The following is a 20,215-nucleotide window of genomic DNA, read 5'->3' as shown; positions in this document are numbered from 1 at the left end:
GTGTTGGTATACCCAGCTAAAAGCACACTTTCCCAGCTGCCCTGGCAAGTTGGCGCAGCCTGCAACTAAATCTGGTACATGAATGTAAGTGGGGATGACTGTATATTACTTCTGAGCAAGCCCCTTTAAGGAAGATAAAGAGCTGGGTGTGAATATTTTGCCTTCTACCCTTCCCTCCTTTCTGCTATGTGGAATTTAGACTTTAAAGTGGGATCTCTCTTGCCAACACTTTAAAACATGAAGTAATCTTAAAGTCAGAAGCCAAAGATTACAAATCGAAGGAGCCCAGGTTCCCAAAGACCATGGACCAGCCCTGCCAGCCCTGCACCACTTCCTCTATACTTCTTTTTATAGAAAAAAAAAAAAAAAATCAAGCTAACATGTTAACACACCCATTATTCGATAGCATCAAATCTTAAACACAACCGTGGTGGCATTTTCTTGGCCTTACCCCAGAGTCCAACTGATGATTTTCCTCTTTTTCCCCTTGTTTTATTATTATTTTTTTAATCTATTGGGATATAGTTGCTTTACAATGCTGTTAGTCTCTGCTGTACTAGGAAGTGAACCAGCTATTTGCATACAAATATCCCCTCCCTCTGGGGTCTCCCTCCCCCCAGCCATCCCACCCATCTAGGTCACCACAGGGCACCGAGCTGAGTTCCCAGTGCTATACAGATTCCCATGTTTCCTTTTCACACAACTGTAAGTTCCTCAACAATGCACCTGGTGGCTAGTGATTTCAGCACACCCTTCAGAAGTGTTGGGGGTGGGGGCAGGGGAGTGAGGGGGGGAAGCAATGCCTGTCTTAGAATTAATGAAATAGGTATTAGGAATTTTCAGTTTATCCAACTGCCTTGCATACTTAGTTGCTTCTGTCGTGTCTGACTCTTTGCAACCCCGTGGACTGTAGCCTGCCAGGCTTCTCTGTCCATGGGATTCTCCAGGCAAGAATGCTGAAGTGGGTTACCACTTCCTCCTCCAGGGGATCTTCCCAACCCAGGGATCAAACCCGTGTCTCTTATGTCTCCTGCATTGACAGGTGGGTTCTTCACCTCTAGCACCACCTGGGAAGCCCAGCTGCCTTAGCTTGCCTGAAATTTTACTAGTAAAGATGCTGATTATGAGACACGGAAGTTGGGAGCCTTTGGTACACAGAGTGACCATGAGAGAACGCTTTGTGCACACTCCGCACAGAAAACAAGCTAAGGGCAATGCAATCTACATGAGTATGGCAGCCCACAACTGGGGGAAGGCAGAGTGTCAGTGAGAAAGCAGCTGTCGCAACATCAGTATTAAGGAATTTATCAGTTAGAATTTCTTGTACTGTGCATGGTGGTGGTGGTTTAGTTGCTAAGTCATGTCCGACTCTTGTGACCCCCTGGACTATGTAGCCCACCATGTTCCTCTGGGTGATGGGCCTTAAATAAATACAAAGGAATCTGGAAATCATGGTAAAAACCAACCTATTGCTAAAAACCAACATAAGCCCCAAAGGAAGACGATGCCAATCAGAGCCTGGAGGACAGATTTGCAATTAACATTCCACTGGCACAGACCATCAACAATTAGTTCTGTTAATACACCTACACTAATTTTCTGGTAAACTCATAGAGCTGTTTTGAGTCTTCCCAATTTATTCACTTTTTAAAACCTTAAGCTCTTAGGTAAAGAAAACCCTTTAGATGTTGGGTTGGTAGCCTGGAAACATTAAGCATCTAGAGGACTTTATGAAATGCTACCTAGAGACTGGGGTCTCCCGTTGGCTCTGCTGAGCAATGCTGTAGCTATGAACCTGGCAGGGCTAGGTTCATTTCTACTTTCTATGAGAATGTTATTTTCCTTCCCTTACGAGTGTAAGTAATAGAGGTCTCTTATGGTCTGAATGTTAATGTTCCCCCCAAAACTCATATGTTGAAATTCTAATCCCCAATGATGATGATATGGAAAGTAAGGGTTTAAGAACATACTTAGATCATAAGGTCAGGGGAGCCCTCATGGATGGGAATAGCACACTCATAAAGGAGGCTCCAGAGAGATTCTTTGGCCCATCTGTGGACACAGCAAGCAGGTGCCATCTATAAAGCAGACACCACATGTGCCTGTGCATTGATCATGGACTTCCAGCCTCCAGAACTGTAAGAAATAGATTTTGGTTGTTTATAACCTATTCAGTCTGTGGTATTTGCTATAGCAGTCTAAACAGACTCAGACAGGGGCTGATTCAGGACTCAGAAAATGCCAAACTAGTAATCAATTGTTATAAAGTTCAATAATATAAAAGTGTACACCCCCATACAATGGATTGAAATCACTTTTGGTTTGTCATAGTAGCATCTTTAAAGCCTGAAATTATATTCAATTTGCATAATGAATGTCTCAGTATAAGGTATGTTGACTGACAGGTTTACATTTTGTTATCTAGGATAATTTAAATTTAATCACGGTTTCCCCTATCCTACCTTCTACCTGGAACCATAGCCTCTAATAAGTAGCAATTTTCTATTTTTGAGGTCGTCATACCCTATCGTCTCTAATACTTGAGAAAAATGGCCAAAAGACCAATACATAGAGAGACTAACACAGAGCACCCAGACAGTCCACATACATTTTGATCAACACCAGATGAGTTTGTTAAACTATCTTGTTTTAATATCATGTTGCAGCTTTTTAAAAAATTTTTAATTGGAGTATAATTGCTTTACAATGTTGTTAGTTTCTGCTCTACAACAATGTGAACCAGCCGTAAGTATACGTAAAACCCCTCCTCTAAAACCTCCCTCCCCCGTCACCACCCCACCCCTCTACATTGTCACCGAGCACTGAGGTGAGCTCCCTGTGCTATACGTATACAGCGCCTTCCCACTGGCTATCTACTTTGCACATGGTCGTGTATATATGGGCTTCCCAGGGAGTGCTAGTCGTAAAGAACCCACTGTTCTGGCATGACCCAATTCCTGGGTCAGGAAGATCCCCTGGAACAGGATATGGCAACTCACTCCAGTATTCTTGCCTGGAGAGTCCCATGGACAGAGGAACCTGATGGGCTACAGTCCATGGGGTCACAAAGGGCTAGACACAACTAAAGCAACTGAGTATGCATGCACGCAGTGTATATATACCATTTTGTTATTTGTTGTTTAGTTGCTGAGTTGTGTCCAATTCTTTGTGACCTCATGGACTGTAGCCCACCAGGCTCCTCTGTCTATAGGATTTCCAAAGCAAGAATACTGGGGCAGGTTGCCATTCCTTCTCCAAGAAATCTTCCTGACCCATGTCTCCTGCTTGGCAGGTGGATTCTTTACCATGGAGACACCTGGGAAGTCAATGACCCAGCAATCTCACTGGTGGGCTTACACCCTGAGAAAACCATGCTTCAAAAAGACACATGTACCCCAAGGTTCATTGCAGCACTATTTACAATAGCCAAGACATGGAAGCAACCTAGATGTCCACTGACAGATGAATGGATAAAGAAGATCTGGTACGTACACACAGTGGAATATTACTCAGCCATAAAAAGGAATGAAACTAGGTCATTTTGGTGATGTGGATGAACTTAGAGTCTGTCATACAGAGTGAAGTCAGTCAGAAAGAGAAAAACAAATATTGCATATTAATACATGTATATGGAAATCTAGAAAACTAGTACTGATAAACCTATTTGCAGGGCAGGAATAGACACAAAGACATAGAGGATACATATATACTCCGTGCTGTAGCTTCTTAAATAGCTTCTCAACCCAGACATATAATCTGTGCTTTGAAAAGGTAAAGATAATTTCCTAAGATTGAATGTGAACAGGTGAAATGATAAAAATAGATTCTATGTATACTGATTTCAATGAACAATGATTAATCTTTACAGTATTTATTTGCTGAATAGCTTTAACATAAACATACCTATTTCTCTTCCTCGTAATACCAGGTACATGAAAGTCACTCAAAAACTATCCATTAAAATGAATAATGAATGACACAATACAAGGTTTCAAAGGTGTTTACTATTTGGTCAAACAATATTTTTCAATTGTCAGAGGGAAATGTACATTAACATACATGCTAAACATTCATCACTTCTGCATTATTGCTACGTGATACAATTTTACAGCCTGTGGGACAGTATAATTGCCGAGGTCATTGTTGGCATCTATCAAATATTTTTCTCAGTTCAATCATCTTCCCTTAAGTGACTTGGGAGTGAGATTGGGGCTAGGATGTTCAATTATAGACCAAATTTCTGTATCTACTAAATGAATAAACAGTCTCTATCTTTTATAAAAGGTAGAAAAATAATCATGCTGTGTGTGATTTTTTTTGCAAAATATACCATATAGGAAAAACATAGGCTGAATACAAAAGAAGTATTTTCTGTTTCTTGGACACCCATAAAAAACATATATCTTAGTCTTTGATATACAGCCATTCAGCTGTTATTTTGCATTTACTTAAAATATCCTCTGCTAAATAGTTGTGTTCATCTTTAAAAGTAAATTGCTTAAAATTACATTCAATTTCTTTCTGTAAACCAACATTTCTTCACCTTGACAAAGGAAATACATTGGATACCACCGATGAGCTGTCATCAGCGTTACATTACACTTAGAGGGAAAAAAAAAAATCTGAGTCTGAAATTAGTAGAGTTAACAAAATTTTACTGATTTCATATTATTTCAAGATGGTTTTCAAAGCCATCCAAAAAGTCCCTATCTGTAATATAAAAACAAAACCAAAGCTATGAGCAATCTTTCTCTCCTGGATTCATTAAGGCCTTGGAATCATTTATATCTGTGTTTTGTACATTTTGATTCTCTTCCACATTTTTATGTACTTGTTTGTGAAAGCACTAGAACAAATTAATTGAAAGAAACCACTCTGAAACTACTTGAACATTTGATCCAACCATAGAGATTTAAAGGCTTATACAGCCTAGTTTATATTTTCCTCTGGGTTTTGGTGTCGAAATGATTACAGAATGCATGTTTCTTTCTTTGTGATGGTTTTTTAATATGCGTGAAACATTAAAAAAAAGTCAGCATTTACCAAAGATCTCATGTATCAGGCTTTTCAGACTGGAACCAAAAGCTTTTTAAAGCATTTTTAACAACAAATGATGGTCTGTTTCACAGATCCTGAAACCAATAATCAGTTTTCTTGACATACAGCTAAAAACAAAATTATCTTTTAACTAAATAGGATCAGCTTAAAAATCCCTTTGGAGCTGTTTTTATTTATTAAATGCCTTCATTAACACCACCATCTTTCACTTCTTATTACTCCAATTCAATTTCTCCCGCATACAAAGTGATGAGAAGAATGGCTGTGAATCCAGTTAACATCCCTGCGTTCTGAATCATGAAGAAGGTGAAATCGGTTTTTCTTCCAGTTACCTTTTCTCTCAGCATATCGTTCATCTCTGGAAACTAGAGGAAAGATACATTGTTAGATAACTGTTGCCATCTTGTGGTCAAACATAAAAGTTATTACAGATTCCTGTGGGGGTGGGAGGGGGTGAGCGTTTCTGTCCCTGGTTTAAATGTTCTAGTACAGAGAGCATAACAGCAAAAGCCAGTGTAATCAGACATCAACAAGAAGAAGAGTAGGAAGACTGTGCCCCAGGTTAGTCAATCAGTGGCTGGAGATTAATCTCATTTTATGCCTCCTCTCCCTCCCTTCCTTGCTCTCTCTGCTCCATCCACATCATTCGGACCTCAAATGTATCCAGCCTCTTTCCATCCTCAAAATCTTCACACCCACCAAAACCTTTTTTCCCTCAAGTCTTTCAACGAGCTAAATCTTTGAGGTTTCTGCTTTCTAACTTTCATAGGAAGGCTTCTCCTAGGCCTTCCTAACTTTCAGTTCAGTTCAGTCGCTCAGTCGTGTCTGACTCTGCGACCCCATGAATCACAGCACGCCAAGCCTCCCTGTCCATCATCAACTCCCGGAGTTCACCCAGACTCACGTCCATCGAGTCAGTGATGCCATCCAGCCATCTCATCCTCTGTCGTCCCCTTCTCCTCCTGCCCCCAATCCCTCCCAGCAGCAGAGTCTTTTCCAATGAGTCAACTCTTTGCATGAGGTGGCCAAAGTACTGGAGTTTCAGCTTTAGCATCATTCCTTCCAAGAAATCCCAAGGATGATCTTCAGAATGGACTGGCTGGATCTCCTTGCAGTCTGAAGGACTCTCGAGAGTCTTCTCCAACACCACAGTTCAAAAGCATCAATTCTTTGGCGCTCAGCCTTCTTCACAGTCCAACTCTCACATCCATACATGACCACTGGAAAAACCATAGCCTTGACTAGATGAAACTTTGTTGGCAAAGTAAAGTCTCTGCTTTTGAACATGTTATCTAGGTTGGTCATAACTTTCCTTCCAAGGAGTAAGCCTCTTTTAATTTCATGGCTGCAGTCACCATCTGCAGTGATTTTGGAGCCCAAAAAAATAAAGTCTGACACTGTTTCCACTGTTTCCCCATCTATTTGCCATGAAATGATGGGACCAGATGCCATGATCTTCGTTTTCTGAATGTTAAGCTTTACGCAAACTTTTTCACTCTCCACTTTCACTTTCATCAAGAGGCTTTTGAGTTCCTCTTCACTTTCTGCCATAAGGGTGGTGTCATCTGCATATCTGAGGTTATTGATATTTCTCCCGGCAATCTTGATTCCAGCTTGTGCTTCTTCCAGCCCAGCATTTCTCATGATGTACTCTGCATAGAAGTTAAATAAACAGGGTGACAATATACAGCCTTGACGTACTCCTTTTCCTATTTGGAACCAGTCTGTTGTTCCATGTCCAGTTCTAACTGTTGCTTCCTGACCTGCATACAAATTTCTCAAGAGGCAGATCAGGTGGTCTGGTATTCCCATCTCTTTTAGAATTTTCCACAGGTTATTGTGATCCACACAGTCAAAGGCTTTGGCATAGTCAATAAAGCAGAAATAGATGTTTTTCTGGAGCTCTCTTGCTTTTTCCATGATCCAGCGGATGTTGGCAATTTGATCTCTGGTTCCTCTGCCTTTTCTAAAACCAGCTTGAACATCAGGAAGTTCACGGTTCACATATTGCTGAAGGCTTTAGCGTGTGAGATGAGTGCAATTGTGCAGTAGTTTGAACATTCTTTGGCATTGCCTTTCTTTGGGATTGGAATGAAAACTGACCTTTTCCAGTCCTGTGGCCACTGCTGAGTTTTCCAAATTTGCTGGCATATTGAGTGCAGCACTTTCACAGCATCATCTTTTGGGATTTGGAATAGCTCAACTGGAATTCTATCACCTCCACTAGATTTGTTTGTAGTGACGCTTTCTAAGGCCCACTTGACTTTGCATTCCAGGATGTCTGGCTCTAGGTCAGTGATCACACCATCGTGATTATCTGGGTCGTGAAGATCTTTTTTGTACAGTTCTTCTGTGTATTCTTGCCATCTCTTCTTAATATCTTCTGCTTCTGTTAGGTCCATACCATTTCTGTCCTTTATCGAGCCCATCTTTGCATGAAATGTTCCCTTGGTATCTCTAATTTTCTTGAAGAGATCTCTAGTCTTTCCCATTCTGTTGTTTTCCTCTATTTCTTTGCATTGATCGCTGAAGAAGGCTTTCTTATCTCTTCTTGCTATTCTTTGGAACTCTGCATTCAGATGTTTATATCTTTCCTTTTCTCCTTTGCTTTTCGCTTCTCTTCTTTTCACAGCTATTTGTAAGGCCTCCCCAAACAACTTAGACACCCCTATTATCATCTTGCATCACATATACTGTTTTTCCATTCATTTCAGTTTTTACTTGTATTTATGTAATCATGTGTGTGGTTTTGTTTGTTGAATTACAGGTTCCCCTCTTTGTAGACAAAAAAACCATGCCTTTCTGCTCCCTCCACCATCTACAATGCCTTACCAATTTTCAAGCCTGATACAAAAATATCAATTGATAATAGCTGATGAAATATGCTTTCAGAAGTCACTATATAGTTAATTCTTATTCTCTTCAATTTGTTTCCTTTGGCTTGTTCTATCCCTCATAAAATCATAAGGTTTTTTAAATAAACAGTGCTGTTTTTGAATCGAAGACTATAACAATCTCATGATGGTGAAAGCAATTAAAACCCCAAGTTCTATACTTAAAATCCACTCTTTCTCAGCACAAAACTTTTACTGAAAAGGCTCATGAAGAGATCTGTAAATGTCATCTTTTCAAAACACATTTCCAAGTGATTTGCTATGGTGCAATGTGCCAAAGCATTCAGGAGACCTCCAGACTCTGCAGTCACTCCATTTGCCTGATTTGAGAAAACGTAAATTACAAGGATACAATGGATGAAATTTGTGAAGCCATTCTGAAAAAAGCAAAGCTGCCGTAAGTATATATAGCATCATTTATTTGTATTATTTCTTTAAACCGAATAACTCTAATAGATTCTGTTCTTATATTTCAAAAGAAAAGAAGTGATGACCTAACGTAAATACATTATGAGGCACTAAATTCTGTGAAGAAAAACATAAATGCAGTGATGGTTCTAAGAGATGAAATCCTTGTGCTTATAAGGGTCTGCACAGAACAATGAACAGAGTTAATGCAGATGGAGGAAATTAAATTAGTAAGTTATACATGTAAAAAGACATTCAGTTCCAAATGCAAAGGAAACATTCCTTGATTTGCATCCATTTAGCACATTTTCGTTTTCTAGAAAGCCATCCATGATTTATTTGAAAATGCACGGAACCACTGATACTCTCTCCCTTACACACACACACAGAGACAAACACAGAAACAGCATAAACATAAACATAGATATAAATATATACTGACCCAAGTAAATATTGTTCACCTTTAACTTATCAAATTTACTCTACCTCAAAAGTCTCTTACTGTTTAGAACTTTGAAGTAACAGAATGCTATTTACTTTATTCAACAAGTCATTTCCTTCCAAATATGACCTCTTCTTGAAAAAAGGGTGAAAAGTCCTTTGGAGCCATACCATAGCAGGATACAAGCTTTACCCACAAGGAAAAACACCTGGGAAAATATCTCTACTTCAACAAAAATAAGTCATTTTGTCCTCTAGCAATGAGATCCTACCTAGATGAAAGAATTGATGAGAATCACTGTCAAATCACTATTAGTACAAACCACTCAAAAAGAGCGGACCTGAAATACTTTAAATGACAACAGAAAGGCCATCCACACTGAGAAAAGCAAAAGGTCACCCTTAGAGAAGGAAATGGCAACCCACTCCGGTGTTCTTGCCTGGAGAACCCCAGGGACGGGGGAGCCTGGTGGGCTGCCGTCTATGGGGTTGCACAGAATCAGACACGACTGAAGTGACGTAGCAGCAGCAGCAGTCAATTCATAACCCAGATGTTTATTTCCAAATTTAAAATACAATAAAAGCTTAAAATTTCTTACCATGTCCGCCAGAGAAATATAGAGGAACATGCCTCCAGCAAGGGCAAAGATAATATTTGGAGCAAAATTATTGCCCACCAAGATGCCAAAAGCTAGCCCAACATAGCAGGAACATGCAGAAAGGAAATTGAATAACAAGGCTTGTCGAGTGCTCATTCCTGCATTGAGTAGGATCACAAAGTCCCCTAGAAGAAGAAGAATACATTAAGTCAATAGTTTTTCTTTTTTTTTTAATTACTTTTTACTGGAGTATAGTTACTTTACAATGTTGTGTTAGCTTCTACTGTGCAGCAAACAGGTATTCTCTCTTTTCGATTTCCTTCCCATTTTGGTCACCACAGAGCACCAAGCAGAGTTCCCTGAGCTACACAGCAGGTTCTCACTAGTTATCTATTTTATACACACTGTCAATAGTGAAAGCAAAAGGTGAAGAGGGTGGCAGAAGATGAGATGGTTGGATGGCATCACCAGAGCTGACTCATTGGAAAATACCCTGATGCTGGGAAAGATTGAAGGTGGGAGGAGAAGGGGACCACAGAGGATGAGGTGGTTAGATGGCATCACCGATTCAATGGACATGAGTTTGAGTGAACTCTGGGAGTTGGTGATGGACAGGGAGGCCTGGCGTGCTGCAGTCCATGGGGTGGCAAAGAGTCGGACATGACTGAGCGACTGAACTGAACTGAACTCAACAGACATGAACTTGGGCAAACTTCGGGAGACAATTTGACCAAGGGAAGGACAGGGAAGCCTGGCGTGCTGCAGTCCATGGGGTTGCCAAGAGTCAGTCATAACTTAGCTATTGAACAACAACAATCAATCCCAATCTCCCAATTCATTCCACCCCACCTCTTCCCCCATCACTGGTGTTCATACATTTGTTCTCTACTTAAATAGTTTAGTAGATTTGTTCTCTACTTAAATACTTTTTTCTCTTTTTGGATGAAATAAATGATAATAACCAATGTCTAAAAAGGCTGCTTCATTTCGAGACATCAGCAGGAGTTTTAAGAGTGTGTCATCTGAAATGTCTCCCTCCCCTTAAACCAAGAAGTTAACGGACTTAGACGACATGAGAAGAACTCCTTACCTAATTCATGAGGGAACTCCTCGCATAGGATGGCTATGGAGGTGCTGAGTCCCTGCAGAAGAGACAAGGTGCAGGAGGCCCCGATGGCCAGGCCATCGATGAAATTGTGGAGGGCATCACTGAGCGTTATCATCCAGGCAATCGTCCCTATTTCTGAGAGCTTTGGCCCCTTCAAACAAGTACACGAGCTTGACTCTTTTTTTCCATCCTGTAAAATAACAGAAAATCAATCCACAGGATAACCAACATTTCTTGAAAGTCCAAGTGATACAGAGAAGTAGATGTATTATGTGTTGAGAGAGACAAATGTTTCCAACAGAAAGTCTTTCATAGTGGATAGGAACCACTAATCATAAAAAATGGAGGAAAAAAACTTGGAGAAAGGAAGAGACTGACAGGCCTTGAACAAACCACTTAAAAGACATTTTACTCTGGTTTCTCTTCAAACAATCCTTTTGACTTGTATGAACAAATTCTTACTACTCCCTTCCTAAAATGTAATATTAATAGATATTAACCTAAGAATTTGATTTATTCATACACTTTAAAGTAAAAGAAGTTTTTCAAAGACTGAATTTAAATTCTTTTCCATGTTATAATTTGAATGTGAAATCCACATTTAAAGCATGATAACATCAAGGAGTATGTATTCTAATCTATCCTGTGCCAACCTTGTAACTGTGAGCAAGTAATCTGAGCTTTAGCGTCTTTGATCATGAAGTGAAGAGAATGCTCTAAATTATTCATTTATTTTTCAATGACTTAGTACGTTTCCACTGTGTTCCAGGTAGAGTTCTGGGTGTTTAGGATATCCTACAAGCTCTAAATTTCAATGATTCTCTTAACAAATTATATGAAGTATGATTAAAATAGGGTTGCCTTTACACCACACTTCTTTCCACCATGAAACAACAGAAAATCCTACAGCAGAATCTTTGTAAGAATTTTAATTTCCATAAGAAATTTTTTCAAAAAGAATTTAAATTTCCATAAAATTTACAAAATTGTATAAAATCAAATGACAGATGCCAACTGAAGCATATTCCAGAAACTGTGGGAAAAGATAATAAAATGCAAATTCATTTTTAAGTAGGGAAGCAATTTGCAATTAACTGGAGAACATTTTATTCCTAATTCTCCTCCCCTCAACTCTACCTCAGCAGCTAATCAACATATTTATTGAACATCTGCAATTTATACAACAGTCTGTTGAATGCTACAGGAAGTACACAGAAGTGGGAAACACAGGTTCTATCTCCAAGAAGCCTATTTACCTTGGAGAAACAAGATGTAAAGTATACAGCTGACTCTAAAAATTGTGCAACATATATCAGCCGAAAAGGGCTTCCTTCAGAGCAATCATCTGAGAGGTGGTGCTTTTTCTCTGACGTCACTTAAATGCTCAAAACACTTTGGGGACCATTCTTTCAAAGCTGACTTCCAATCTTACCACACACCTTTTCACTGTTTCATTAGTGGCAAATCTTCACCTTTGAGGGAGATTTTGTTTGTGCACGCATGCACGCTCAGTTGCTTCAGTCATGTTCGACTCTTTGTGACCCTATGGACTGTAGCCCACCAGGCTCCTCTGTCCATGGGATTCTCCAGGAAAGAATACTGGAGTGGGTTGCCATGCCCTCCTCCAGGGGATTTTCCAGGCCCAGGGATCTAACCCATGTCTCCTGTGGCTCCTGCATTGCAGGTGGATTCTTTACCACTGAGCTACCAGCAATTTGCAAGGGGAACATCCCCTTCTCTCAAAAACACAGGAAGCAACATTAATCTCCTTTTACTTTAGAAGGCAGTTCTTATCAGCATAAAAAGAATTCCTCCTGGTTTTAAAATGTGGTCTTTTCACTGTACAGTGTTAAAACATAATCTGAGACAAATTAAATAATTTAAGAGTTTATTCAAGCAAGAATGGATTCCAAGCTGGCAGTGTCAAACCAGGAGTAGTTAGGAACATTCCAGGGACAGGAAGCCTACGGAGACTTTTACAGAGAAAAGATGGAAGCAAAGCAAGGAAATTATTGATTGAATACCATTCAATGTCTACTTGGAAGTTAGGAACTGACTGTCTTTAGGTTTTGATTTTGTAGCCTTGAGGCATTTACAGGCTTAGATTTTGGATTGCTTACATATGACATTTGAACTACCTCAGCCTCTGTCCTTATTTAATTAATTCAATAGTTGATATATCTTAACTGCCACAATGTAATAAACAACAACGACTTCAGTTGAGTTCAGTTCAGTCCAGTCATTCAGTCATGTCTGACTCTTTGCGACCCCATGAACCACAGCACACCAGGCCTCCCTGTCCATCACCAACTCCTGGAGTTCACTCAAACTCATGTCCATCGAGGCGGTGATGCCATCCAACCGTCTCATCCTCTGCTGTCCCCTTCTCCTCCTGCCGTCAGTCTTTCCCAGCATCACCTTCTTTTCAATTGAGTCAGTTCTTCACATCAGGTGGCCAAAATACAGAGTTTCAGCTTCAACATCAGTCCTTCCAGTGAATCTTCAGGACTGATTTCCTTTAGGATGGACTGGTTGGGATCTCCTTTCAGTCTGAGGGACTCTCAAGAGTCTTCTCCAACACCACAGTTCAAAAGCATCAATCCTTCAGCACTCAGCTTTCTTTATAGTCCAACTCTCACATCTGTACATGACTACTGGAAAAACCATAGACTTGACTAGATGGACCTTTGTTGGCAAAGTAATGTCTCTGCTTTTTAATATTCTGTCTAGGTTGGTCATAACTTTTCTTCCAAGGAGTAAGCGTCTTTTAATTTCATGGCTGCAGTCACCATCTGCAGTGATTTTGGAGCCCCCCAAAATAAATTTGACCTGTTTCCACTGTTGCCCCATCTATTTGCCATGAAATGATGGGCCTGGATGCCATGATCTTCGTTTTCTGAACGTTGAGCTTTAAGCCAACTTTTTCACTCTCCTCTTTCACTTTCTTCAAGAGGCTCTTTAGTTCTTCTTTACTTTCTGCCATAGGGGTGGTGTCATCTGCATATCTGAGGTTATTGATATTTCTCCCAGCAATCTTGATTCCAGCTATGCTTCATCCAGCCCAGCATTTCTCATGATGTACTCTGCATATAAGTTAAATAAGCAGGGTGACAATATATAGCTTTGATGTACTCCTTTCCCTATTTGGAACCAGTCTGTTGTTCCATGTCCAGTTCTAACTGTTGCTTCCTGACCTGCATACAGATTTCTCAGGAGGCAGGTCAGGTGGTCTGGTATTCCCATCTCTTGAAGAATTTTCCACAGTTTGTTGTGATCCACACAGTCAAAGGCTTTGGCATAGTCAATAAAGCAGAAATAGATGTTTTTCTGGAACTCTCTTGCTTTTTTGATGATCCAGCAGATGTTGGCAATTTGATCTCTGGTTCCCCTGCCTTTTCTAAAACCAGCTTGAACATCTGGAAGTTCACGGTTCACGTATTGCTGAAGCCTGGCTTGGAGAAATTTGAGCATTACTTTACTAGCGTGTGCTGCTGCTGCTAAGTCACTTCAGTCGTGTCTGACTCTGTGTGACCCCATAGACGGCAGCCCACCAGGCTTCCCCGTCCCTGGGATTCTCCAGGCAAGAACACTGGAGTGGGTTGCCATTTCCTTCTCCAATGCATGAAAAGTGAAAAGTGAAAGTGAAGTCGCTCAGTCGTGTCCGACTCTATGCGACCCCATAGACAGCAGCCTACCAGGCTCCTCCGTCCATGGGATTCTCCAGGCAAGAGTACTGGAGTGGGTTGCCATTGCCTTCTCCATGAGTGCAATTGTGTGGTAGTTTGAGCATTCTTTGGCATTGCCTTTCTTTGGGATTGGCGGCTGCACAGCACTGGAGCAGCTGAGGAGATGCCCCACATCCAAGGGCAAAGGAGAAGCCCCAGCAAGACAGTAGGTGCTGGAGTGGTGGCTACGCGGTGCTGGAGTGATTTTGAGGACATACCCAACATCCAAGGGCAAAGGAGAAGCTCTAGAAGGATGGTTGCTGCCGCTAAGTTGCTTCAGTCGTGTCCGACTCTGTGCGACCCCATAGATAGCAACCCACCAGGCTCCGCCATCCCTGGGATTCTTCAGGCAAGAACCCTGGAGTGGATTGCCATTTCCTTCTCCAATGCATGAACGTGAAAAGTGAAAGCTAAGTCGCTCAGTCGTGTCCGACCCTCAGTGACCCCATGGACTGCAGCCTTCCAGGCTCCTCGGTCCATGGGATTTTCCAGGCAAGAGTACTGGAGTGGGGTGCCATTGCCTTCTCCAGAAGGATGGTAGGAGGGGCGAATTCATGTTTAGAATCAAACCCCATTCCTGCCAGAGATACTCAGAGGGCTCAAACAATTTTGTGCACACCAGGACCCAGGGACCCCACAGAGAGTGAGACAGAACTGTGTTTGAGCATCTCCTGTGGAGGTACAGGTCAGCAGTGGACTGCCACGTGGGCAGGGGCTCTGGGTGAAGAAGACCTGGGTATAACATAAGCCCTCTTGGAGGAGGTCGCCATTAACCCCACCACAGAGCTGCCAGAACTTACACAGGACTGGAAAATAGAGTCTTGGAGGGCACAAAGAGAATCTTGTGTGCACCAGCACCCAGGAGAAAGCAGCAGTGACCCCAGAAGAGACTGACCCAGACTTGCCCGGGAGTGTCCAGGAGTCTCCAGTAGAGGCATGGGTCAGTGGTGGCCTGCTGCAAGGTTGGGGGCACTGAGTGCAGCAGTACATTCATGGAATCTTTTGAAGGAGAACTCCATTATCTTCATTACCTTCAACATAGTTTGGCCCCAGGTAAATAGCAGGGAGGGAACACAGCTCCACCCATCAACAGAAAATTGGATTAAAGATTTACTGAGCATGGCCCCATTTTATTGTATTACATTGAATACAATAGAGAAAGGAGTGTGTCAAGGCTGTATATTGTCACCTTGGTTATTTAGCTTATATGAGAAATGATGGGCTGGATGAAGCACAAGCTGGAATCAAGATAGCAGGGAGGAACATCAATAACCTCAGAGATGCAGATGATACCACCCTTATGGCAGAAAGTGAAGAAGAACTAAAGAGCCTCCTGAAGAAAGTGAAAGAGGAGAGTGAAAAAGTTGGCTTAAAGCTCAACATTCAGAAAATGAAGATCATGGCATCCAGGCCCATCACTTCATGGGAAATAGATGGAGCAACAGTGGAAACAGATCAAACTTTATTTTTGGGGGCTCCAAAATCACTGCAGATGGTGACTGCAGCCATGAAATTAAAAGACGCTTACTCCTTGGAAGAAAAGTTATGACCAACCTAGACAAAATATTAAAAAGCAGAGACATTACTTTGCCAACAAAGGTCCATCCAGTCAAGGCTATGGTTTTTCCAGTAGTCATGTACGGATGTGAGAGTTGGACTATAAAGAAAGCTGAGTGCAGAAGAATTGATGCTTTTGAACTGTGGTGTTGGAGAAGACTCTTGAGAGTCCCTCAGACTGCAAGGAGATCCAACCCAGTCCATCCTAAAGGAAATTAGTCCTGAAGATTTACTGGAAGGACTGATGTTGAAGCTGAATCTCCAGTACTTTGGCCACCTGATGTGAAGAACTGACTCATTTGAAAAGACCCTGATGAAGGCAAGAGGAGAAGGGGACGACAGAGGATGAGACGGTTGGATGGCATCACCGCCTCGATGGACATGAGTTTGTGTGAACTCCGGGAGTTGGTTATGGACAGAGAGGCCTGGTATGCTGCAGTTCATGGAGTCGCAAAGAGTTGGACACAACTGAGCAACTGAACTGAACTGAACTGAACTAAGGATAGCCTTGCCCATCAGCACAAGACCCAGTTTCCCCCTCAGTCAGTCTCTCCCATCAGGAAGCTTCCATAGCCTCTTATCCTTCTCCATCGGAGAGCACACAGAATGAAAACCACAATCACAGAAAACTAACCAATCTGATCACATGGACCACACCCTTGTCTAACTCAATGAAGCTATGAGCCATGCCATGTAGGGCCACCCAAGACGGACAGGTCATGGTGGAGAGTTCTGACAATGACTTAGTACATGTCAAATGGGTGGCTTGGGTGAAAAGTCCCAGATTAGGAAACAATTACTGTCAAAGAGAAACAAAGGCAGTCATGAGAAACACCATAGAGAAAGTAACCTTGGCTTTGCAAAAACTTACTGCCAAGATACACTTCAAAAGACCAGTTGTTTTCCTTTACCAACTTGATTTGCCTAATCACATATTTATAATTTCCTTATTTACTTGTGATGACTTAGGGAAAAGATTGCTAGACCAAGTCTTAACTACCTGAAATTTTGTACAGAGCCTGTATACAAATTCCTTTAATTCTGAAAAACAAATTAATATATCAGGCATGGTTCTTTTACCTCTGAGTACAGATATTACTATGTTTATTATACTTTCTTTAATCTTATAATCTTAGGTCTGAAATAACACTGTTGGCTAGATTAACTGTTATACATTTTTAAAAGTCTTAGAAGGAATGAAAGCAGGCAAACATTCATGAACAGTTCTTTTTTAATTCACCTAGAACAAAGTCACTGAGCAGAGAGAACACTAGAGTCAAGTTTTTGTTAAATTAGGACTACTCTCTTTCCCGTTATTTTTTTATTTTTCTTTGGTCTCGTTGCTTGTTTGCTTTCTTCCTTGTTTCACCTGTACACTAAATATGAGGCTATTTCTAACCTCAGTCATGATAAGGCAATGCAATCTAGTGAAAAGACCACTGGTCTGAAATCCAGGCAAACCAAGGTCTTGCTTGGCTCTGACAAGAATTACAGTGTAATCATCAGCAAGGTGCATAAAATTGTTCACCTAAATTATTAATGAAAATGAAGTCAAAGCAAAGCATAGACTAATCAGAAGTGGGGGAGAAATAATAGCATGAACAAAGTTATGAGAGTGGAAGGGAGACTGAATAGAATACCAACTTAAGTATGGAGGGGAAGAAGAAAAAGTAAAACAAAAAAGTACTAAGAAATCATAATGAAGAAAGCAAGTGCGCTTATTGCAGAACAGTTTAAAGTTAAATAAGGCAGTTAAAGAAAATTAAAGAAGACCAAAAAAAGAGACAGAGGCAGGTGTGAGAGGAGGCGGAAGAGGAAGATAGGAAGAAGGAGAAGTGGCATGTGTTGGGAGGAGCAGGAAGAGCTATCAAAAGAGGAAGATAAGTAGGATAAGGAAAAAGAGAAGAAAAAGGAGAGGGTGGAGAAGAACAAGAAGGAGGGCAAAGAGGTGGGGGAAGATTAGGAAAAAAAAGAAAGAACTTGGCTATCCTGCATAGGACATGGATCATATAAATATGGCTTACACCTGCAGTGAAATACTATGCAAAGTAGCAGAGATGATGAATATCTGTATTTTTCCAAAACATAGCATTGAGGTAAAATATATTTATATTTATACGTAACAACATGCCTACTGGGCACCTTTTGTAAAAATTAATATTATAATCCTACGATGGTCTGAGTGCAACTTGAAAAGATACATATAAATATGCTAATCATGGTTCTCCCTTGGGGACAGTAACATGGGTAATCCTTGGGTTTCTTCTTTTATCTTTTATGGGTGTTCTGGATTTTTTGAATTATGTTATTACAATACTCACAAAACAAAACATTAAAGCCATGGGATGAGAACCAGCAAGAAGCAAAAGTGAACCTTTTGCTGACTCAGGAGTTATCACCAGCAAACAAGGTGGAGAAGCTGGAGAAGCAGGCTACCTGCCAGGTTTAGTCTGCATTTAAGAGGGCGTATGGTCCCACTAAGTGAAATCCTTTTTTGTTAAATTAATGGCTGCAAAAATCAGCATGAACACTATCAGAATTCACTCTGCATCGGGGGAGGCAATGTGAGCCATGATTAATAAAAATGTTTTTTATGGTTTGTTATCTTCTATTTTACTGATAAGAAGGTAAAAGCAGGCAACCACTGCAGTAAAAGTTAAATTTCAAATTCCATATACCATGCTGAAAGAATTTTACAGAGCAAGAATTCTGGTTATTAAAAAAAAGAAGCACCAAGTCAAAAATGAAAGTAGAAACCCTCCAAAAAACATAATTAAGATGGCAAAAGGAAGTATAAATAAACAAAAGCTGAAAATTATATGCAAAGCTAAACATAAAATCTATGCCCATAAAAGAGAAACTCATGTAACATAAAAGCTATAAAATATTATTTTAAGATGCCACAAATAAAGAGATGAGAGTTAAAGAAAGAGGCATTGAATGCAAGCTAGCTTAACGATTTAAGGATATGGGCTTTGGCACCAAATGGGTGTGAGTTTAAGTAATGGCTCTGCTACTTAATATTAATAGCTCCATGTCCTTTGGAAAGTTACTTGGATCTTAGCTAATGCAGTCAGACAAGAAAAGGAAATAAAAGGTATATACATATTGGGAAGAAATAAATAAAACTGTCTTTGTTGGCAAACGGACATGACCGTCTATGTAGAAAATGCTACAGGATCAACAAAAAAGCTCCTAAAACATAATAAGCAAGTCTGGCAAGGTTTCAGGATGCAGGTTAACATAAAAATCAGTTGCTTTCCAATATGCCAGCAATGAACAAGTAGAATTTGAAATTAAAATCATAATAGCATGTATATTAGTACGCCCTAAAATTAACCACTCAGGTATAAATCTAACAAAATATGTGGAGGACCTATATGAGGAAAGGCACAAAACTATGATGAAAGAAATCAAAGAACTATTCCATTCATGCATTAGAAGACAATGAATAGTTGTCAAAATGTTAGTCCTTCCCAAGTTGATCAACAGACTCAGTGCAATCCCAATCAAAATCTCAGAATGTTATTTTGTCGATATTTTTTTTATTCTAAATCTATATGAAAATGAAAAATTCCTAGAATAGCTAACACAACATTGAAGGAAAGAAAGAAGTTGGATAACTGACACTGTCGGACTTCAAGACTACTATGAAGCTACAGTAATCAAGATGGTGCATTATGATGAAATAATAGACAAATAGATCAATGGAACAAATAGAGAGCCTAAAAGTAGACACATATAAACATGGTCTACTTATCTTGGACCAAGAAGCAAAAGCAATACAATGCAGAAAGTCTTTTCTCGCATTCTGTGGCTTGTCTTATTCTGTTGGCATTGTCTTTTGCAAGGAGAAGGTTTAAATGGTGCTGAAATAAGTGAACATCCATATTAAAAAAAAAACAAAAACCAAAAGTGTAGACACAGACTTTATACCCTTCACAAACAAAAATGAATTCAAAATGGATCATAGACCTAACTATAAATGCCACACTCTAAAACTCCTAGATGATAAGATAGGAGAAAACCTAGATGACCCTGAGTACGGCCATGGCTTTTTAGATACAACACCAAAAGCATAATCCATGAAAGACATAATTGATAGCCTGGACTTTATTAAAATTTAAACCTTCTCCTTCCAAAAACAATGCCAATGGAATGAAAAGACAAGCCACAGAATGTGAGAAAATATTTGCAAAAGACAAATATCTGATATCTGATAAAGACTTAAGCAAAATATACAATAAGAAAACAATCAATTAAAAAATGAGCCAAAGACCTTAACAGACACTTCATTAAAGAAGACTTACAGATGTCAAATAAGGATAGGAAAAGCTCCATATCATATGTCATCAGGGAAAAGCAAATTGAAACAAGATAACACTACACACCTATTAGAATGGCCAAGCTCAGTAACACTAACAC

General features: G+C 40.2%; 1 protein-coding gene across 2 annotated transcripts in view; it reads right to left on the bottom strand.

Moving 5' to 3' along the window:
• Positions 1 to 3,985: 3,985 nt before the first annotated feature.
• The window catches only part of SLC39A8 (solute carrier family 39 member 8), an 83,303-nt gene continuing 67,073 nt past the window's right edge, over positions 3,986 to 20,215 (bottom strand). For both annotated transcript variants that reach the window (XM_070372092.1, XM_005899819.3), the window contains exons 7-9: positions 10,491 to 10,698; positions 9,401 to 9,585; positions 3,986 to 5,423 (exon numbers count right to left, since the gene is read on the bottom strand). In XM_070372092.1, the coding sequence (XP_070228193.1) occupies positions 5,274 to 5,423; positions 9,401 to 9,585; positions 10,491 to 10,698 (543 nt within the window). In that variant the 3' untranslated portion in view covers positions 3,986 to 5,273. The remainder of the gene's footprint in view (positions 5,424 to 9,400; positions 9,586 to 10,490; positions 10,699 to 20,215) is intronic.

Source organism: Bos mutus, chromosome 6 (assembly GCF_027580195.1).
Source record: "Bos mutus isolate GX-2022 chromosome 6, NWIPB_WYAK_1.1, whole genome shotgun sequence".
Lineage (NCBI taxonomy): Eukaryota > Metazoa > Chordata > Mammalia > Artiodactyla > Bovidae > Bos > Bos mutus.
Note: the sequence above shows the minus strand (reverse complement) of the source record. Positions and strands in the feature narration are given on the sequence as shown.